Source organism: Chrysochloris asiatica, unplaced genomic scaffold (genome assembly GCF_000296735.1).
Source record: "Chrysochloris asiatica unplaced genomic scaffold, ChrAsi1.0 scaffold00003, whole genome shotgun sequence".
NCBI classification, from domain to species: domain Eukaryota; kingdom Metazoa; phylum Chordata; class Mammalia; order Afrosoricida; family Chrysochloridae; genus Chrysochloris; species Chrysochloris asiatica.
The window spans coordinates 51,628,918-51,650,861 of record NW_006408521.1 but is presented as its reverse complement, the minus strand read 5'-3'; the positions used below and the strand labels follow the sequence as shown (position 1 = coordinate 51,650,861).

General features: G+C 45.7%; 1 protein-coding gene across 4 annotated transcripts in view; it reads left to right on the top strand.

Moving 5' to 3' along the window:
* The window catches only part of FGFR2 (fibroblast growth factor receptor 2), a 127,033-nt gene that overhangs the window by 92,361 nt on the left and 12,728 nt on the right, over window positions 1-21,944 (top strand). For all 4 annotated transcript variants that reach the window (XM_006831416.1, XM_006831415.1, XM_006831414.1 and 1 more), the window contains 4 exons: window positions 8,378-8,529; window positions 11,559-11,680; window positions 14,376-14,486; window positions 16,172-16,362. In XM_006831416.1, coding sequence (XP_006831479.1) covers window positions 8,378-8,529; window positions 11,559-11,680; window positions 14,376-14,486; window positions 16,172-16,362 — 576 coding nt within the window. The remainder of the gene's footprint in view (window positions 1-8,377; window positions 8,530-11,558; window positions 11,681-14,375; window positions 14,487-16,171; window positions 16,363-21,944) is intronic.

The window sequence follows — 21,944 nt, the reverse complement described above, 5'->3', positions numbered from 1 at the left end:
AAACAATAATTCTCCATCGATCCCCTCCCCCTAACCATGAGTCTCTTCTCCATCTCTATGAGTTTTTTTTGGGGGGGACTTTGCTTTCTTTAGGGTACTTAGGGCACATACCAAAGAGTGAATCTTTTCTTTTTCTTCGTATATGAGTATAAGTCAAAAAGTTTTGCTTACAAAATAATAGGGGAGTGCAGTGGCTCTGAAGGATGAACACTGGACTGTGAACCACAAGGTTGGTGGTTCAAGTCCACCAGCGGCTCTGTCAGAGAAGGATGAAGCTTTCTGTTCCTGCAATGATTGACAGCCTGGGAAACCCTATACTGGGTCGCTGTGAGTTGAAACTGACTCAACGGAACTTAACCACAACAACACAAAATAATAGAAACGTTCATTAAACAAAACTATCAAAATACGAAGTTACTGTTTCTCAGCATGTCCTCCATCCAAGCCTCTGACTTCTGAAGGTGATATTTCCATTTCTCTAACTCTTCTCCAAAGAATTCTTTATTCTTTGATTTACATAATCTCAAAATGGCAGTTTTGGCAGCCGTTGTTGTTATGTGCCGTGGTGTCGGTTTCGACTCATAGCGACCCTGTACAGGGTTTCCGAGGCTGTAAATCTTTATGGAAGCAGAAAGACTCATCTTTCTGCAGAACAGCTGGTAGTTTCGAACTGCTGACGTTGTGGTTTGCAGCCCGATTCATTACCACTATGCTAAAATCATGGTCCTTTTCAATGTTCTTTGAATTGTGGGACCAAGAAGACACCTGAAGGGGTAAGAGCAGGCCTGTAAGGTGGATAGGGTAAGGTTTCCCAATGAAATTCTCCTAGTACAGCCCTGGCTACCCCAGAAGGATTATCATGATGGGAAAAAATCATCAGTGCACCTTTCCCGGCCTTTTGTTCAATGCAGTCTTCCATTTTCTTAAAACTTCTTCCTAATAAGTTCCCATGTAACCACTGAGAAAAATCTGTTAAGATTTTTTGGAGACCCTTGGAAACAGTTACCAAAACCTTCTGAGCTGACCTCTCTGCCTTGACTTTAACTGGCCTAGAGACACTAAAACCAAGTGCATTACAGAACTTGTCTGCGGCCATCCATTGATTGCAGAGACTTGTTTGACATAGTTTGTTTGGAATAAGCCCATGCATGACTGAACGGGAATTCTAGCATTGGTCTAAGCCTGGCTCCAGGTAAGACACAGCTTATAACACCCTACGGTGGCTTCAAGGGTTTGTGGTGGTGGTAGTTACGTGCCGTGGAGTCGGTCCGACTCCTAGCGACCCTGTATAGGGTTTCCAAGGCTGTAAATCTTTGCGGGGGTTTGAGGGGGAGGCCATTATTTGCATTGCAGTTGCTTTGTATCTCAAGAGGTTTAAAGGATATGAGAGAAGCAGGGGCAAGTTGGCAAATACCAGTTCCTCTGGGAAAAGACATGTCAGAGAGTCATTTATTTGGGGACTGTTGACACACTGCAACTCTTCATATATGTGCAGATGGGATGGGTTATTCTTTACAAAGAGTTCCTCATCAGTGAGCACTGATCCTGTGTGGAGAACAAGATACCTATCGGGTACCTGGATCAAAGAGGCTTATTGGACTGTGGCTGGGATGAAAAGCTCCAGACAGGCCTGCAGATATGTTGATGACAGAGAAAATACCACAGGGATGCCAAGCATGCCTTTACCTGGCGACAGGTGATCCTGTAATCAGACGTCTTGAGAGTGAGCTGCTCCTAAGCATTTCGGAGGCCACTTTTCATTCTGCGTTGGCCCAGCCTCCCTCCGGTATCACCGAGGCGCAGTATTCAGCATACTGACGGAGTCTGAATTTTATCTTTCTGGCCCCAACCCTGGCTCTCCCTTTCCCCACCATACACTCACTCGGACTCTCACACGCTCGTCCGATTGTCGATCTCTTTTCAGAACAGTGGAGGCTGTTTTTACTCTACTCCTGAGTTTCTGCGTCTAACATTTACGCCTCTGCCTTGAGCTTACTAACGTAGGACGGACCTGTCAGCGTGGGGTTTTTTTTTTTTGAGGCAAAAATATTTTTCTTCCATACCAAAGAAGAAATTCCTGTGATCATTTCCCAGTACTCATGAATTTTTTGTTGTTGTTGTTTTTTTGAGGTGTGTTGAAAGAGACACCACGCTTTGGTGGGGGGAGAGGGTGGCTCAGGGATTACCTGTTTGCTTGAGCAGGGGTTCTCATCACTTGTTTTTGCTGGGTCTCGGTCACCATGCGAGACACCCAGTGTGTTAAATGGGACCAGTAGTAGCTGGCACCTCAGTGACCTTGTCATTCTTGTACAAGTCCTGTGGCTGGTCCTTGTGGAGCAGCCTTTGTACATTAAAATACCTTTCCGAATTTTCCAGAAATCAAGTAGGGGAGGGAGGGTGCTAATTAAGGAGGCACATGGAGTCACTGGGTTTATTGAATGGGGTTTTCAGCAAGTATGGCAGGTTCTTTCATTGGATCTAGAAGCTTCCTTGGGGCAGGGTGGAGGTGTACACTGACTTGTCTAATGTACACCTGGGTGGGAAATGTCACACACTCACACTCTTTCCCCAGAAGGTGCCACAGGTAGCTATTTTCCTCAGATTTCAGTTCTGCCATTCTGGCTGCTGATACAGGTAGACCACCACCCAGAGACAAAAAGGACACTCAAGGTCATTGTTCAGAACAGACCTTTGAGGCCGTGGTATGTCCTGGAGGACATCGTGAATGGGGCAGTGATGCTGTGGGAGTCACGAGCCAGACCTGGGACTCATGAATTAATGATCACCAAACACTTGGCTGCCCGTGGATTTGATTTGGGGTTTAAACACACCCAATTCTGGGAAGGGAAACTCCCTTTTGAGAAGTTCACTTACATTTACCACCCAGCAGGCCACACATCATGATCTCAGAACATTCTCTGTTTTGGTCAATCAAATGGTCTAATGAAACCTCACTGATTCCAGAAAATATGTGGGTAATTGGAGTGGTCATGGATGGCTGGACTGGAATCTGCCCTGCCTCCACTTTGTCCTCTTTTCTCTTGGACAGTCACTGGTGGCCTGACTGAGCAGGCCCAGCACTGTTTCTACTATGACAGGTTTATCATGGGTTCCTGAGGAGGGGAAGAGGTTTGGAGAAGAGTGAAGTATCTAGTTAACAGGTTTGTTAACAAAAACAAAAGCATCTCCATTTTGTTTTGTTGTTGTTGTTAAGTGCCTTTGAGCCAGTTCCGACTGGACTCATGGAGACCCTGAATAGGGTTTCTAAGGAGCGGCTAGTGAGTTTAAACCAACAACCTTGCAGTTCAAACTGACCTTGAGGTCGAGTGCTTATCCTTTGGTGCCATACCAGAACTCCAGAAACTTTAACTCAGAAACCTCGTGACCCTTGATCTTAGTCACCTTGACAACCTGAGGTGGCAGGAGGATTAAAGCAGAAATACTGTTATCGCCAGGGCCTCATTTTCTGGTCTGGACCAGGAACTTGACCCACAGAATAACAGCCCGAGGGTTCTTTGTCAAACTGTGGTCTGGTCTTCAGGAATAGACATACCAACATAGTCATTCCTTGGAGACAGCCTGGCTTCGGCCTGCTCTGCTTGCTCTCTTGGTTTAGAAATCAAATATAAATATAAAGAGATAATGCTATTTCTTGGTGGCCCTTTAAAAAGAAAGGGGAAGTAACCCTACCCCCCAAAACTCTTCCTTGCTTAACCTCCCACATGTACTGTGGAAATATATGAAGCACATTTAGTTAAAAGCTTGATTTATGGTAGATGGTAAAGAGATTCCGGAGTGTAAGCAAGATGAATTAGAGACTGTGAAAATAAGTGCTTTTTAAAAATTTAAATATGCTTGCTGGATTTGGATGTGGGTAAACAGTTCCTTAGAGTGTTCGCAGTTCCTGTTTATAAATAATGTCTGTATCTCTATCAATGGAATATTTTCCATCTGGGAGGAAAGGAAAGCCCAGAGGTGCAGGTCTGATCCGGACGATTGTGGCTTTGTACAACAGCGGAGAGAAGGCGGCGGCAGTTTAATGGTGCTGATGATGAAGTGAGCGGGGTCTCGAAGGCTGGCCATGGGATTCGCTTGAGGAGTTTGGTGCTGAGGAGGCAGGAGGCCTGAGGAAGCATGGCACTGCTTAGAGGAAGGGCCTGTTGTGGGGCGTGGTCCCAGCCCCTTAATACATGCTTGCTTGCTGGCTCTCAGAGTGGGATGCTGTGAGGAGAAAGCCAGCCCCGTTTTACAATCCCAGAGGGGATTTTAAAAGCCTCGTAAAAATGCATGGAGGTAAAATTAAGATGTACCCCAGTAGACAGAGGGATAGAATTATGTCGTTTCTTATACTATGGGCATTTTCTTACCTTTTTTCCTCCCTTTGTGTATTTTTTACAAAAGTATTTTCCAGATTTGTAATGTCAATCTGAGTCTCTCTCTACCTTGAATCTGGACAGAATTTCCATAAGAAATCCTTTGTGTAAACACACGTATTTTTAATAAGAAAGCCTGTAAAGGTTTCCCACTTCGAATCTTGCCGGTGGAAAACCTGGTGGAATAGCCTGGGGGGACCATGTCTGTCGTGTGAACTTTCATCCAGAGTTGGAGAGTCAAGATGTCTTTCAGGTCATAGGTTAGCCACAGAGCAGTTAACTTTAGCTGACTATTTAGTTTTTCTGCTCTTCAACAACTCTTCCCCCAGAGTTGGTAGTCCTGGGTGGTACAAAGAGTTAACACACTTGGCCACTAACGGAAAGGTTGGTGGCTAGACACTACCCACAGCTGCCTCAAAAGAAAGCCATTGGAAACCCCTACGGAACACAATTGGAATCAGAGATGGGATAGTCTTGACAGCCTCTGGTTTTAGTCAAGACGTGCCCTCATCAAAGGATTCAGAGATGCTCGAAAATCCAATCTGGTAGCAGAAGGAGAGACAAAAGGGACACTCTTGTAGTTTTGAATTCATTTTAGAAATCAGTATATTTCACTCCCAATAAGAAATGAGACCTTCTGGCCCCCTTTCCATGCTATTTCTCAATTTAGATCCTTAATATCTTAAAAGTCATTCCTATTTTTAAAGGAAGTCCTTTTCCTAAAACAGTAATAAAATTCAAGTAGTCTAGAAAGTTCTGAAATAAATATTTTTCTCACCTGTTTCCTCAACCCCTAATCTCTCTCCCCAAAGGTAACAGCTGCCAAGTAAATCTCTTACACATTGTATGAGACACTTTTTGTAAAAGTGTGTACTCAGTTTGGGTGGGCAGCTTCCTCCTACCTGTTCTGTAAGTACTTTGTTGACAACAGTGGATTTTCAGGGACAAGCACAAAAGTTAAGAGAGACTTCTGCTTTCTGGTAGTGAACTTTGTCCAGAACTAGTCCCCTCAGTGGTGTTTCCAATCCATTGTCTTCATGGACCCCAGTACATCATGCACCCCAGTGATGGAATTCTACAGATTCTACTGGCATACCAAAGGAGTCCTGGGTGTGGAGTTGGCTGTGTTGGGCCTGGGCTGTCTCACCACACTGCTTGGTCAAGTTTTACTTTATCAGCGGAGTCTCCTTGCTGGTGATCTTCAAGCACGAGTCCCCGCTGTGATTAGTGGTGTTTATGTGGAGGAATGTCCCAGAAGACCTTTTATGTTGTGAAGACACTAGCTTCTCAGAGTCCTTTTTCACCTACAGCTCATGGTCCAGATGCAGCAGGAGCTGGGTGGGTGTTTGGATTTGAGGGGGCATCTTTGGTCAAACCTATCTCTTGAGTCTTCCATGCCTCTTCTGGATGATGGGCTCAGATGTTTACATAGCTAGTGGGTACCATGAAAATCCTGATGCTTTTTGAAAGTTCCTGGTCTTGGATGTTGTCCTAATGGTGAGGTCAGCTCACCCCACTGAGACTGGTGAGGATGTTGAGGTTGGTGTCTCTTGCCCCTCAGGGCATTTCCGTGTGGTCTTCATCATTAGGGAGCGGGTCCTCCACATAAGTTCACACAATTTGCCTTCTTGTCTTTTTCTGCCTGTGAGAGGCTAAGACACTGAGATGCTCTGCCTCTCAGAGCCTAATCTACCCAGGAGACTCTTTTTGGCTCCAAAATTGGTGATTCTTCATTTACTTTTTCCAGATTGAGTATACTCACAATGAAGAACATCACCTCTCATATCTGTATATTAAAATAATCTGTATATTAAAATATATGCCTTAAGAAGATGCTAGAAGTTTGGTTTTAAATGGTTTGCTTCTTGATTTTAATACTGGAGCCAACTTCTTAGTCCAAAAATGTTGCCCCCGCCCTCCAATTTATTAATAAGTATGAGTGTCCTCGCACTGCTGTAACACATTGTTACAGCTGGACCACTTAAACCAAAATAAGTTTGTGACTCACAGTTCTGGGACCTAGAAGTCTGGGATTGTGACATTGGTGGAGCCATGCTCTCTGACTCTCTAGGGATGAATCGGTCCTATGCCTTTCTCTTAACTTTTGGGTGTTACTGATAAACCTTGGCATTTCTTGACTTGCAGATGCATTCCTCCAATCCTTTCCCCATCAGCATTACATTGCTTTTCTATGTGACTCTCCATCTCTTTTCCCCTTCTTTTAAGGACACCAGTCCTGACCTCCTCTTAACTTCCGTCACTCTTACAAAGACTCAATTTCTGAATAAGCTTCCATTCAAAGGTATTGTGGGACTTAGGGCTTCAACATGTATCTTTTGAGGACACATTGCAACCCATCACAGGCATCTTTTTGGGGTTTCTTACCATGTCCTGGTGTAGCACTGTAGGATAAGCACTGGATTACAAGGCTGGTTTGAACCACAATGTTAGCGGTTCAAACTCACCAGCTGCTCCTCAGAAACCCTGTACAGAATTGCTATGAGTCTGAACAACTAGACATACTTAACAACAGCAACCCTTGTTAAAGGCAGTCTGGGCTTACAAACGGAGAAAAACCAAGGTTTTCCAATAAGGCATCCAGAAACACACACGTCATCGGACTCCCCTGAAAATAGTCCAGGTAACCCCAGTTATGAGTTCATCCTAACTAAGTTTGTTCATCTGGACTTGTTGTTGTTGTTGTTGTTGTTGTTGTTGTTGTTGTTGTTGTTAAGTGCCATTGAGTCGATTCTAACCCATAGCGACCCAGTATAGGGTTTCCCATGAGTGGCTGGTGAGCTTGAACCGCCGACCTTGCAGTACAAACGGCTTTGCAGTCTGGTGCATTAACCCACAGCGCCACACCAATACTCCAGCTGTGTTGATTTGGAAAGTGTCTATAAGTACAGCTGGATAGATAGTATTCTTGAGCTGGACCAAACCAAAGGTGGGCGGGAGGACTGCTTTGATGGGTCGTATTTAACCTCATGTTCCTACTCTTCGTTCATGGCTTAGAATAAGACGTTCTAACAACCTGTGATCTGACCAAGGTTGCCTAGTAACCCTCAGAAGCAGCTTTTAGATGGGCTCTCTTGTGGTCTCCATCCACAGGATGGAGAAAAGAGACAATGACATAGTTAAGAAAGAACCAATTTTGGGATCCAAAGCTGAAAGGGTGGTCAGGGAAAATGAGGCAGTACGTTGGTGAAGCCTTCCATGCTCTCCCTGCTGACTGAATAAAAATGCACATTTCTTCCCCCTACCTCTTTATCCCACTTCCATCCCGTGGTTTTTGAAACTGAAATTGACATGTGACCATCCATTTTCACCTTTCCAGCATGGTGTTGGGCAGCCACGAGTTCCCAGAAGGGCTGGGGAGAAGCAGCAAGATTTGTGATTTGGTTGGAAATGTTTGATTCCCTAAATTGGAAAAAGACTCCCTGTACTTGGGTCTCAGGTTGCCGTGAAAAAAAGCACTTGGAAAACCAGATCCACTGCTCTTTGCCTTTTATGTTCAAATCCTAGATCTTGAAACAGTCTGCTTTGATTTGAGAAGCTAAATGGAATATTAGAAAGCTGGTTTTCTGAAAGTTCTCATCAAATTGCATAAACCTGGCATTGACCAGTGATCTGAGTGGATCGAAGGGCACATTGATCAAATGGGACTCATTTGTTTACAGTTAAAGAGGTAATAATGACCTCAACGAGGTCTGTCCATTGAGAAATTAGGATAGGAAGGAGACTGACATTTTGATCTGCAATGGCATAGTGATGTTTGTTTGACGATCTGACCTTAGGACTGTACCATTTCGAGTAGACTCTACCACTGGGTAGGTGGGACAACAGAGGCATTAGAATCAGTGGTTTTCATTTTGGTCCAAGTTCATGGTCTTGCTTGGCACCTATCCCCCTTCCTTTCTCACTGTTGAAACTCTGGCTGGGCTCCGGTGGGATTCCGGCCTTTGAAAGTAGAGCCAGGATTACATTTGCATCTTTATATCCAGGTTTCGGCTGAGTCCAGCTCCTCCATGAACTCTAACACCCCACTGGTGAGGATAACAACACGCCTCTCATCAACAGCTGACACCCCCATGTTGGCAGGGGTCTCTGAGTATGAATTGCCAGAGGATCCAAAATGGGAATTTCCAAGAGATAAGTGAGTACTTCCACTGGGAAAATCTCTGAATGGACACTCAGATATAAGTGGGTAGATTGGGTTGACATCTCCTTTTTATGACCTTTAACCACAAAGGTCTTGATTGGACCATGTCAAAAGGAAGGAGTGAGACTGGATTTCTAATCATCTTAAAGGAGAGAGCGATGGCTGATCCTCAAAGAGGATGGTGTCTGGTTGGCATTGCTATCCTTTCTAGTCCCACACATCCAGTCAAATCGAATAAACTTGGAATTCTACAATTTGTAAAACAGGCCTGATATTCTGATTCCTGGTTACTAAAACAGTCTTCCTTATTTATGTGGTTAAATTAGATGCATAATATAGATCACCTGATGAAACATCTCCCAGTGTTCCTGTTGTCAAAGGTTGTCAAAGGTAACATCAGGCTATGAAGCTTCCACCTGGCACTTGGCACCTCATTTGAATTGGTCTATAGTATTTTCTGGAGTCCTGGTGTGGTGCTGTGGGTTAACGCGCTAGACTACAGCCCTTTGAACTGTAAGGTCGGTGCTTCAAGCCCACCACCATGCCTCAGAATCGACTCAATGGCCTTTAACAACAATAATAGTATTTTCCTTATTGGATGAGCTAGAGGCATTACAATTGGATGCTCGTTCAGTCTGAGCATGGCCACCTGAGTTCTGTTGATGGTGGCGGTGTGAACCTGAAGATCTCTCGGTCTGGCTTGAAATCCAAGTGTTTTGAACTCTATTGGGTTGGCTAGAATCCTGGCTGGGCAACCTTGAGTGAGCTACCTGATTCTAGGTCTTCAGTGTGGGTCATGGTACAGATTTCCCCAGATCAAACACACTTGGCTCCTATACATTTTCCTTTCCCTTCACATCATGTGTAGATAACCTGGGAGTTCTGGACCACAGGCCCCAGGAAGATGGATGTGCTAATCACAGCAGGAGTAAGCAGATCTTGAACTACAAGCCCACAATCCTCAAAGCAAGGGACACCCCCCAACACCCATCTCCCCAGATAGAGTAGGACAATCACTGAAGAGCTCTGTACTCCTGGGCTGCCTCTTGGAGGAATTAGAGTAAGAATATCTCAGAATGACGGAGTGTGGCTGGTATTTCTACACCCTAAACATGGGAATAAATCCTTGACTGGTTTGTACATAGCACCACTCTTTGCCTTGACATTGGCAGGGTCACGCGGAGTGTGTCAGTGAAGCCACTCTTTGCCTTGACATTGGCAGGGTCATGCAGAGTGTGTCAGTGAAGGGTAACACTGAGTACAGCAGGAGCTCATAGGAATCCAAGAGAAGCTTTCTCAGACAGTGGGTAGAGCCAGGTCGATCTGAGAGGAGAGGTAGCTTACAGAGCCTTTGTCATTTTGCTTCTCACCACACACAGACACACACTATACCAGGGGTCGCTTCCTAACAGCCCGCTGTGGAGACATGAACGCACACCATAAGCTCGAACCAAGTAATTGTCCAAGTCTCATGCAGTGAGAGTGTACATTGTAGTAATTTCCAGTCTGTTTGTGTAATATAATGAAGGTACCATCCATCCATCCGTCTGTTTGTGTAATATAATGAAGGTACCATCCATCCATCCATCCATCCGTCCATCCGTCCATCCAGCCATGCAAGACATGTTTCTTGGGCATTTGCTGATGGGGCCTTAAGGGAAACAAAGAATTGCTTCTTTACCTGGAGAGTGGAGAGAAAAAAAGGAGTGTTTCTCCTGCAGCTTCCCAGCTCCCTACTTTGTGGGTGATTATACAAGAAGCGGGGCTTGTATGTACATTCCAACATAGAGATGGCGGAATTGGGGACTTGTTGCCGTTCCAAGGTTCAGCCCCCTAGCTTTGGCCACCTGTGACATCTCAGTCAACAGTGGGCGTCTGTATGTGCTGAACCATTAGCTCCCACCCGAGGGGTACCCTGAGTGGAAAATCTGAGTGCTAAACATTTCAAAACAGCGCTTAGCACAAATGTAGGTGGAGCAGGTTTCCAATGAATGAAGGCTATTTAGAAGCAGTTTATTAGATCGGGGGCAAAAGTTACACAAAGAAAGGATTGTTATGCTTCTATAGCAGGGCAGTAGGACATAAATTAGCCATTTCCCCAATGCAAATGTTTATTTTCTACCAAGATGTTAAATTTAATTTTAGTTCTGGAGCGAAACGAAATGATCCCAGCACATAGCACATGCTGCCCCCAGTCTTAGGTTGAGCTCGTGTTAGACTTATAGTAAATACTGTTTTCTGATGGTAGCTCACTATTGGCTATGCTATGCTTAAGTTACAAAACCACATTCAGAAGTATTCCAAAGACTTCTTCATTCTGCTGGTGTTCTGGAATGCCATCAGACAATATGTGTTTGATGCGAATATCATTTCTGAGCTTGGGAATTTAGGATGTTTGTTGGGTTGGGTTCGGGTTTTCTCCATGATTAATCTTGGGTTGTCATAAGATTTCTGAACTATTATTTTACAAGTAACTACCTCTCATCTTCTAGCATTTTGTTTTTCCGTTAGTGAAAAATTAGAGGTTTCTGGAAAATGTGCTTAAGATCCCTGTCATGTTATTTGGTGAGGAATATGTGACCGGAAAGTCCATCAGCATTTGAATAATAGTGATCTTAAAGCTGCCAATTCACAAAGACAAGAAATAAGAATTGCTTAACACTTTTCTTCTTTTGAGACATTCTAAATTATGCATATGTCATTGAGCCAAAATGAAAAACGCCTTCTGGTTGGCTTTTAGGAAAACTGACCACCTTAATGGCAAGAATGCCTTCCGTAACAAAAATAAATGGAGAATACCTATGTGAAATTTAATAGCTGTTTCACCAGTAATTGGCATTCTCCAAAACATCACTAAGAAAATACTCACGTGCGTGTGTGTACCCCAAGTCTCATTAATTCCATATGATAACTGCTCTATGCTTCAGCAAGCTGCTGAAAGATTTTTATATTTAGTTCTGGAATTTCACTTGCTACACCCCTCTGCCAGATGCGGTGTGCTAATCCTCTATTTACACGTTTAGGCTGACGCTGGGGAAACCTCTGGGGGAAGGCTGCTTTGGACAAGTGGTCATGGCCGAAGCTGTTGGAATTGACAAAGAGAAGCCCAAGGATGCAGTCACCGTGGCTGTGAAGATGTTGAAAGGTAAGAGGGGCGGAGAGAGGATAGAATATCTGATCAAGAATGTTCCTCTGTGGCATCTGAACTCTGTCTTGGTGCTGGGGGTCAGAGAGCACATAGTTGACCCCGAGGTTGCGAAGTTTTCAGAATAAATCAGTGTCTTGGACAGACGATTTATCTTGAGCTGTGTGTACTTTAAAGCGCATATGTGCGCGCACACACACAAAGAAAAGCCAGTTTTGTTACAAAGTGGTAGCCTCCTAGATGGTGTTATGTGTCAACTCTTTGTAGATGACTGTCATTCTTCATTCCCTCCATATTTTTACATGCTCAGAAACACACATCTAGTTAGGTAACGTAGGTATAGATTGGCACACTGGATTTACTTAATTCTCTATGTTGGACAATTTGGCGTTTAGGAGAGGATAAGGAGGCCTACTGTCTTACTGTCGAGGAGCTCTGGTAGCGTACTGGTTATGAATCGGACTGTGAACTGCAAGGTTAGCAGTTCGAAACTACCAGCTGTTCCGCAGGAGAGAGATGATACTTTCTGCTCCCGTAAAGATTAACAGCCTCGGAAACCCTGTACAGGGTCACTATGAGTCAGAACCTACTCCACGACACATAACCCAACCCAGCTGTCTTAGAAGATATGCAACTGGAATGTTCCTTAGAAGCGAGAGTGGTGAGACTTCATCTTGCTTATTTGGACATGCCTTCTGGAAGGATCAATCACGAGACGAGGACATTGTGATTGTTAAAGTTAGAGGGTCAGCACAAACAAGGCAAACCCCCATGAGAACAACACAGTAGCCACGGCAGTGAATGCAACCATGTCAGTACGCAGGGACCGTCACACAGTGTTTTGTTAAGGATGCAAGGAGTTGGGACCGACTCCATGTGCCTGACACCAAAGCGGTTAGGGCAGTGCCAGTCATGGCTTCTCCTCTGGGGGGAACGTAGCAAACGGAACTCTGGTCTGGAATTGTTTAGAAAGCTGAAAACGAACGAAAAGGATGGGTGCTGGTGTTAGAATCTCCTAGAACATGTAAACAGTTATCCTGAGATACAAATGGCAAGTCACTTTTGTGGGAGTCTGAATTTATCTGCGTTAACCTTTCAGTCCTGCTTCATGTTCACAGCCAAGGGAGTTAAAGAACCTTTAACCTTTAACTTCTTCCTTCCGCGGTGTTCTTTTACGAGAAGTGTTACAGGGAACGGTCACATTATCAATCCTGTCTTAGGGGCCTCAGGAAAAGAGATGGCAGCCCTAAGAGCAGTTTCCCACACACTCAGTAGTAGAGCGGTCTGGCCGTGGGACATGGGCTGCCCAGCACATTGTGGGGACCCTCCTTTCTTTTAAGGGTTTTCCTGGAATAACCATCATGTCCTTCTTGAGAGGAAGTACCCTTTCTAGCTACTCCACTTTCATGACTCCCAAGGAAAATGATGTTTTGTCGTGGTTCTCACATTGGAGCTTAGTATTGGGGAGAACTGGGACCTCTTGTCCCGGTGTCTTGGCACCCTGCTTTCCCTTGGCGTGGTCTGGACTTTGCTTCTCTTTAGGCAGAACTTTTGATTCTTGTTGAGTGGGCTCAGAGTCCTGGTGTGGCGCTGTGGATTAATGCGTCAGACTGCAAAGCCGTTTGAACTGCAAGGTCAGTGGTTCAAGCTCACCAGCTGCGCCTTGGAAACCGTATACAGGGTCGCTATGGGTTGGAACCGATTCAACGGCACTCAACAAAAACAATATAGCAGAAAAGGGTTGTCTGAGGATTCTGTCTGTCCTGTAAATGCCAAGGCTGGCCTTCATGTAGGACATAGACATCAGCCTCCAAGCCTTACAGCAGTGGTTGGCTCAGCATCTCAAGCAAGAGAGGAGAACCTATTGAGAGATGTGTCCAAAGGTGAAGCTTTCTCCGCGTGGCAGGCGGCTCTTCCAACAGTGTGCTTGTGAAGCTTAAAACCCTGTTTCAACAGGGCACCTGTTTGTACCTATTTCATTGGTTTTAGTATTCTCCCCATTAAATTCACGTGAGGAGAGGTTCATGAGGAAGTCAGACCTTGCTAGAAGCGAACTGTGAGGCTATGATATTGGACCATTCCTTCTAGAAAGGGTGAAGCAGAGGTTTAGGAAACCTGTTCTTAGGATGAGCGTCACAGTCCCTTGGAGAAGCCACTAGAAGCCATGGACTCTGCCCCCTCCATATGAAACTGCACACACTTATGGGGGGGTGTCCCCGAGTCCCTCTGTGAAGGCTCCGGGCAGATGATCTTGGGCTGGAGAAATTGGGTGGTGATTTGCAATGCTCCCATCTTGCTTCTCCTTGCTCTGTGTCCTCATTTGCTTGGAACGCCATAAATAGGCCAGAGGATGGTACCATTTCATGACTGTAGTTTAGTTGTCGAATTCTCATCTTCCATGTGGAAGACTCAAGTTCAATTCCCGACCACTGTACCTCCTGCCCAGCCTCCTGCCTAGCTGTCAGTGGAGACTTATGTGTTGCTATAATGCGGAAACAGCTTTCAGCAGAAAAGATTCATGATCTCGTTCCAAAAACCAGCCAGTGAAACCCTGTGGATCACAATGGTGGTCCAATCCCATTGTTCCTGGGTCACCATGAGTAGGGGGCCACTTGAGAATTACTAACAGCAACAGCAGTGGAGACAGATGAGCCCAGAGAAATGAACTGACTTGTCACTTACCTACTGTTTGTAGATGATGCTACAGAAAAAGATCTTTCTGATCTGGTATCAGAGATGGAGATGATGAAGATGATTGGAAAACACAAAAATATCATCAATCTCTTAGGTGCCTGTACGCAGGATGGTGAGTACACGTGTTTTCAGGCAAACACTCCGTGGTTGAACGTCCGATTGCTTTTAAAACTGTTGGACTTTCGGAACCTATGTCTGGAGTATCTCAAGCACAAATCTTACAGTTTCTTTTAAAGCTTTCTGAAGTAGGCTTCCAGCCACGAGCCCAAAGGGAGTGGGTGGAGGCTGTTTCTAGGTCAGAACCTCAAGTGTGGAAGGGAAAAAGACAGTCCCCCGTCCTGCTTTTTGTTTATGGGGGGCAGGGGGCCAGATTCTCAAAATAAGATGAGGGGGGGGTGTCTCTCCTGCAGATAGAGCAGAGGGGTCGACATCTGCTATGGGTAAGTGATGATTGAGCTTATTCTCTTAGGGGAGAGAGAGACCCCTAGCCTCTCTCCCAGCGGTGCTTCCCTGCACTTTAAGAAACCATTTGAGTCGTTAATAAACTTGAGAGGAGCCCTAGTGGTGGTATGCAGTGACTTACACCGCAAGGTGAGCACTTTGTGGCTTTCAGCCTCAGAAACCCTATACAGAGCCCTGAGTTTGGAGTTCGCTTGACAGCACACCACTACCACCCCGAAACTCAAATGCTGTTGACTTAGTAGGGTGTCTTTGTAGGTCTGTCTGAGGGGTTGAAAAATGTTTTATATAAAGTGTGAGATAGTAGTAAACATTGTGGGTTTTACATACCAGACAGTCATTGTCACAACTACGGAACGCAACCATGGACTGTATGTAAGTGAATAGGCCTGGCTGTGTTTCTATAACATTTATTTACAAAAATTAGGCAGGGGGTTGACTTTGGCACCAGTTCGAAACTACCAGCTGGTCTCCGGGAGAAAGATGAGGCTTTCTGCTCCCATATAGATTTACAGCCTTGGAAACCCTGTACAGGGTCACTATGAGTCGGAACCAACTCCATGGCACATAACAACAACAATAGTTAGCCATCTTTTGTCTATACCATGGAGAAGTGATTGCACATAAATTTACAAGGAAATGTGTACAATAACGTGCAATCTGTACTGTTGGCTGTAGCTCCAAACTGCAAATAATACGAGTATGCACACATAGGGGAATGAGTCAGTGAAGGGTGCTGTGTTTCTTGCCCTTTCCACACAAATAATGCGTGCACATAAAGTGTGCACAGGAAATTAAGGTGCAAAGAAGCTGCAGAGGTTTGCAAAACAATGTAATGTGCATGGCATTTGCATGAAAACACGTTTTTTTTGATGGAATGATCTAGATTTATTTTATCAAACTAACTGGGCTCCACAAGGATACTGGGTCAGGGAGACTGTGTTACAGAGCGGTAACTTTTATTCTTTATTTTTGCAATTAAAAAAAATATATGCATGTATGTAAATGTATGTAAAACAGATGTACTGATGAAATCAAATTAAGGAAGGCAGTTGCTTTTGAGGAGGGCATTGTGAGAGTGGAAAGGATGGCTGGAAAACACGCCAACTGTGTCTTTGTTTCCTAAAGACTTTTTGCGGCTGTCCTAATGGAGTGTGGATTACCCTTCAGGGAGATTAGAATGCAAGTGTGTCCTCAGTTTGCTTGCTTTTCTATGTGCTGGGTATTTCGTAAAACAAAGCAAGCAGTATTGGGTTGTGTTAAGGGAGAATCTTGCTGAGCTTCCCACGGGCAGGTCCAGGATTCCCTGCCTTAGGGATCTGTCTTCTCTGCACACAGGGCCCCTCTATGCTATAGTGGAATATGCCTCCAAGGGCAATCTTCGGGAGTATCTGCGAGCCCGCAGGCCACCCGGGATGGAGTACTCCTACGACATTAACCGTGTCCCTGAAGAACAGATGACCTTCAAGGACTTGGTGTCCTGCACCTACCAGCTGGCCAGAGGCATGGAGTACTTGGCTTCCCAAAAAGTGAGTCCCTCGTGTTCGGTTTGGTTGGGTGCGATCCAGCCACAAATGTCTTTGAAGGACCTAGGTAACTTGGATGTGCTCATTCACAAGATCAAGCCCTTACTTGTCTAGTACAACCTGGAAAATATTTGTTGCATTATTCAGGGTGGGGTTTAATGGACTCTTTAAAAGCCAAACAACCTCATAAACCTATAGCCATACTGTAGGGAGGAACAGGGCTGGGTGTGGCCTCCATGAAGTAGAGAATGGCTGGAATTGGTGACATGCCCTCCAACTCTGGTGGTTTTCTGGTGTCATTGGTGTTGTGCTAGTTACCGTTTTGGGACATCTACATTTGAATTTGAAACGGCGTGTGATCTTCTAAGAATGAAGAGGACGTGATGGAAAATTGAGGGTTTATTTGGTCTTCTTCAGTGGTTGACCCTCTACGGGTAGAAGTTGGCCAGGTCCCCTGAGGTGAATCCCATGCATTCCAAGCATACCTCTTGCATTTAGAAGGCAGCTCCACAGGTGCCCTCCAGGGCGCTGAGGATCAAAGACCTTCTTCCTCAGCCCCATGCTGGGACAGGGTCCAGGGCTCCCCAGCTCCCCACCGAGCAGAGGGCAGGCCCATGTACCTAGAGACAATGGCAGGAACCGCTCAGGTCTCCAAAGAAGTGTGAGCCCTGGGAGGGCGTGACCCCCCTATAAGGAAAAAGTCACAGACTCAGGACCCCACATGGACCCTGATAGAAGGAGCAAGCCCTGCTGTGTCCTACAGAATGTCTCTGGACACTGGAAACAGGGCCTAGAATCGCCATGTTTTCTGTTCTGGGTTTTTCCCGAAGCATTCACAAGGTATATACTTAGAAAGGAAAATTGAGAAATGAAGTGTTCTGGTCAATGCTACAACATGGAAGGACCTTGGAGATAACTCGGCTGAGTAAACAGGATAGACATTGGGGGTTCCTGTTTAGATGGAACATCTAGACTAGGCAAACATACAGACCGAGGTTTATGAGTGGTCACTGGGGGTGGGGGGGGCGGGGCTGGGGGCGGGGGGAGTTGCTGCTGAAGGGACACTGGGTTTCTGTTTGAAGTGATGGAAACCTTTTTCGTATAACATCTCCCACTTAACAGATCTTGGAAAGGAAGTCAGAATTGATTCTGAAGTGGGTGTGGTTGTGGGTGCACATGATGCAGTAATCAGATGGATCCTGATTGTGGGGTATCCCACAAGACGTCGTTTCAAAATGCTAGTCTTCATGAGTGGCGGCAGATGGTGGGGAGATTGTTCCAGATTCAAGGGAACTTGTGGTGCTGTGGGTTAATGCGCTGGACTGCAAAGTCAATTGAACCACAAGGTCAGTGGTTCAAACTCACCAGCTGCTCCTTGGAAATCCTATCTGGGGTCGCTATGTGTCGGAACCGACTTGACGGCACTTAAACAGCACACAGGGAACCTGGGAGTTGAATGAACTTGTGGCCCTGGATGGGATCCTAGATGGAGCTGGGCAACTTTTGAAAACATTTAGGTGTAGAGAGCTAATTGGAAAGTGAGAATATCCAAGTTACTTTCGAGTTAGCAGTACTCAGAATGCTTCTATCAGTATCCCAGTGATCACTAAAGGGCAGAATGTTTTCATTGGAAGCCATCTTGCATCTTAGTCTATGAAACTCATTTGTCAGAGTTCTTTGAGGCGGTGCTTAAAAGTAAAAATGGTAACAGCAAAAGTTATAAAAAAAAAATATTTAGGAACAATTAAAATTTGGTTATGTACTATATATTAGATGACATTACTATTGTTAAGTGCTGTCAAGTTGGTTCTGACTCATAGTGACCCTGTGGAGGGTTTCTGAGAGGCATGAAATCTTCACGGGCGCAGAAATCCCCATCATTCTCCTTCAGAGGGCCTGGCAGGCTTGAACTGTGGACCTTGTAGTTTGCAGTCCAGTGTTAAAGTGTTGGGGGTGGCAATGGGGTGATGTTAAGGTGGGAAACACAAGCTCAAAGGGTGAATGAATTACCAGTGTCGTCTGTAGCTCACTTTCCGGTGGCTCAGCCCTAAGAAGAATGTATGGGGTATGTGGGTGTGGAGAGTGAGCAAGCATAAGATGTAACCCTGACAAACACGGGTATCTGATGTACGATTTCAGCTTTTCTGTAGCTTTGGAATGGTCCTAAATCAAGAGCTGGAAGCAGTCTAATCTGTCTGTGGGCTGCCCGTCTTGACCCTCTAGTTGTGACCACTGCATGCCCTCCTCTTGTAGAAGAGAGGAAAGATGTTTACACCCAGCAAAGCACTTCCACACCGATTGCTGTCGAGTTGATTCCGACTCATGGCAGGACCATAGGTAGAGTGGAAATGCTGTGCTCCATAGGGCTTCCAATGACGATGACCTTTCAAAAGTAGATCGCTTGTCCTCTCTTCTGGGATGCTTTTGGGTAGACTTGAACCTCCAACGTTTAACTTGTTAACTGTTTGTATGGCGCAAGGCAGTCCTCCTAATACCAAGATGGTGGAGGGCGGACTTGGCTGCGTTGCTTCCCCAAATACTCTTTGAGCTGTTTGCTGTCTTAAACCCTCAGTGAGGTTTGGGCAAATAGATAAGACAGTTCTGGACCTCTTGGGGGGCAGGAAACGTGGGGTGACAGTAGGAGAGATTGACAATACATGTGGGAGTAGGAATCTGTTTGGACACCGGCCATGGTGTGGTTGTACAACATGATGAAGGTGTAGTTACTGTCACAGAAGTGTACACATAAAATACGGTTGAAATGACAACTGTCATAGATGTTTTAATTCAAGAAAAGACCGGCACTGTTAGAGATAGGTACTCTCGAGGAAGCCAGTGATTCTGTTTTGGGGACAGTGGGGGGACTTGAGTGGCCAGGGAAGGGACACAACTTGAGAAGTGTTTGGAGGCGAGGCAGAAACCTGCTGCTGAAGTTGAAATGTATGCCTTCAAAATGTGTGCCAACCTGGCTGGGTTGTTATTCTCAGTGTGATGTAATTGTCCCCATTTTGTGGCCTGATGTAATGATCTTATATGTTTGTGAATCCTCACCTCTGTGAGCTAAATGAGGCAGGCGTAGAGGCGGTGATATTAATGAGGCAAGATGCCAGCTTGAGGACTAGGCTGTATCTTGAGTCAGCTTCTTTTGAGATGTAAAAGAGGTTAAGCAAGTGAGCAGAGATTCGAGGGACCTGCTACCACCAAGAAAGAAGTGTTGGGGGCGGGGGGCAGAGGGCGGGGCATGTCCTTTGGACCCAGGGTCCCTGCACTGGGAATCTCCTAGACCCAGGGGAAGAGTGATGTCAAGACACATAGAGATCTCCAAGGAATGTTGGGCCCACAAATGGTGGAAGGAGACCAGGGCCTTCCCCTAGAACTGACAGCAAGAGAAAGCCTTTCCCCAGAGCTGCAGCCCTCCAGCCTCCCCAACATTGAGAGGATAGATGGATGTTTGATAACACCCTTGTGGTATTTCTGAACCAGCGGCATAGAGAACTAAGACACGCTGACTTGGGCGCTTTCAGACCCACACAGTACGTGGATGATGGTCTCGGTGCCACGAGAAGCCATGTGGAAGACAGAGATGATGAAGTTTCTGCTTTCAAAAATAGCTCTGGCTGCCGCTTATGGGACAGATTGGAGGCAACAAGTCTGTGTGAAAGGGGATGTGATTTGGACCCAAATTATTGTGCAGAAGACACAGAGATGCATATTAGGACAGGTAGTGGATTACTTGGGTGTGAGATGAGGCTGGAGATAGGGAGGTCAATATCACCTCCTAGATTTCCAGCTTGAGAAGTTAGATGGTGGTACAGTTTTGCCAGACAAGGATGGTTGGGGGAGAAATCGGCTTTGGGGGGAAATCAAGAGCTCTCTTTGTGCATGTATTCACAGGGATCTTCCTGGTAAGATGGCAGCCAGGAAGTTGGAGTTTCAGGCTGACTGTCGTTCTGAGGACTGGCAGGGATAAGCAGTTTGGAGTCAGCAAAGAAGGGAGTCATCTGAGCACAGATTGAGCAAAGGGTGGGTGGAAACTCTAGACTCTAGAGACTGGTCGAAGAGACATAGTCACAGAGGCTGGAAGGACGCAGGGTGTGGGGGTCCCAGAGGCCAAGACAGTGTCAACGAGGAGGAGAGGCAGGTGTATGTTGGATCTGACACATAGTGGCTAGGGCTGGTCTGAATGACCACCGCCAGCTCTGGACACGCTGTGAGCCGTCCCAGGCTGGAGCTGCTGGTTACAGTGGAAGAGAACTCTGAAATGGGACAAACAGCATTTTAGAATGCCAGACGGACACCTGGATTGTGAGTGGCTTAAACTCATCATTTCCCGCTGTTTGACCTGCACGCCCTGTGGGAAGCAGTTTACATTCTGTATGTAACAGGTCCCTAAAAACAGCTCTCAGGTAGGAGGTCCTCATTTTATGGACAAGGATGCTGAGGATGCTAAGAAAGTGACAGGATTTGAGCCGATGTGTCTGAGTCATTATCTGCATTTCTGAAATGGGGACACGGGATACAGGGTTGGGCCTAGACCCTGGCCAGGCCTCCAGAATTCTCCATGAAACTGCTCCCTACATCCCACTCTCCTGCCCTCAGTTTCCCTGTTAAGTGTGTGTGGAGGTGGGGGGGACAGGTGAAGAACCATGGCAATGTACACGTTGGCACAATTAGGCAACGGCATCGTGAGCCTTATGTGTACTTGTGAACACTTTGCTATTTGTGACTCAAAATGGCACTTTTCCTCCCTTATATTTTATTTATTTCGTTGTTGTTGAGAATATACCCGGCAAACCACGCCCAACTCAGTATTTTCTGCACGTGCATTCCAGCGACACTGATGCCATTCTTCAAGTCCTCCAGCCAGCCTCACGCCTTTTCTGAAAGCTCACTGCCCGCTAAGGTTCCTGCTGATGTCACAGTGATCCCATATACACAGATCTCAAAAGAGCCGGATGCTCAAAGCCGACCTTTTTTTACTAGTTAAACTAACCTACTATTTAGTTTTAAGATGACTTCAGGGGATACTTTGGGTTTATGGTTTCAGGATGGCCTCCGGGCAATAGTTTCAGGGTTTATCCACCCTTCATGGCTCCAGGAAGTCTAGAGTCCTTGAGAATTTGAAAGTCTCTCCTACATTTTCCCTCTTTGGATGAGGATTTGTCTGTGGCATCATTGAGTCGAAATGTTCAGTAATGCTAGCCGAACACTATCGGGTTCTGACAGCAATGAAGGAAGTTGTTCAGGGAGACAATTAACTGCATACACATTCCATATCCTCCTGCCATTCCCGACTCTCCTTTTTCCTGTTGTTCCAGGTGAACCGAGAACAGTTGTTAGGCCTTGGATGGCTCATTGCAAGCTTTTAAGACTCATTACAAATAGATCTAAGAGGTAGAACAGAAGCATGAAATGCATTTTGAGGCCAATTAACTGTGTTGTCCCAGGAGATTATGACCCTAAACCTCCAAACCAAGGAACCAAATCCCATGAAGTGTTTGGTTGTACATAACCAACCTCAGCAGTTACTTTTCTTACTTCTCTCTCTCTTTTTCTTCTTCCCTTCCCTTCCCTTCCCTTCCCTT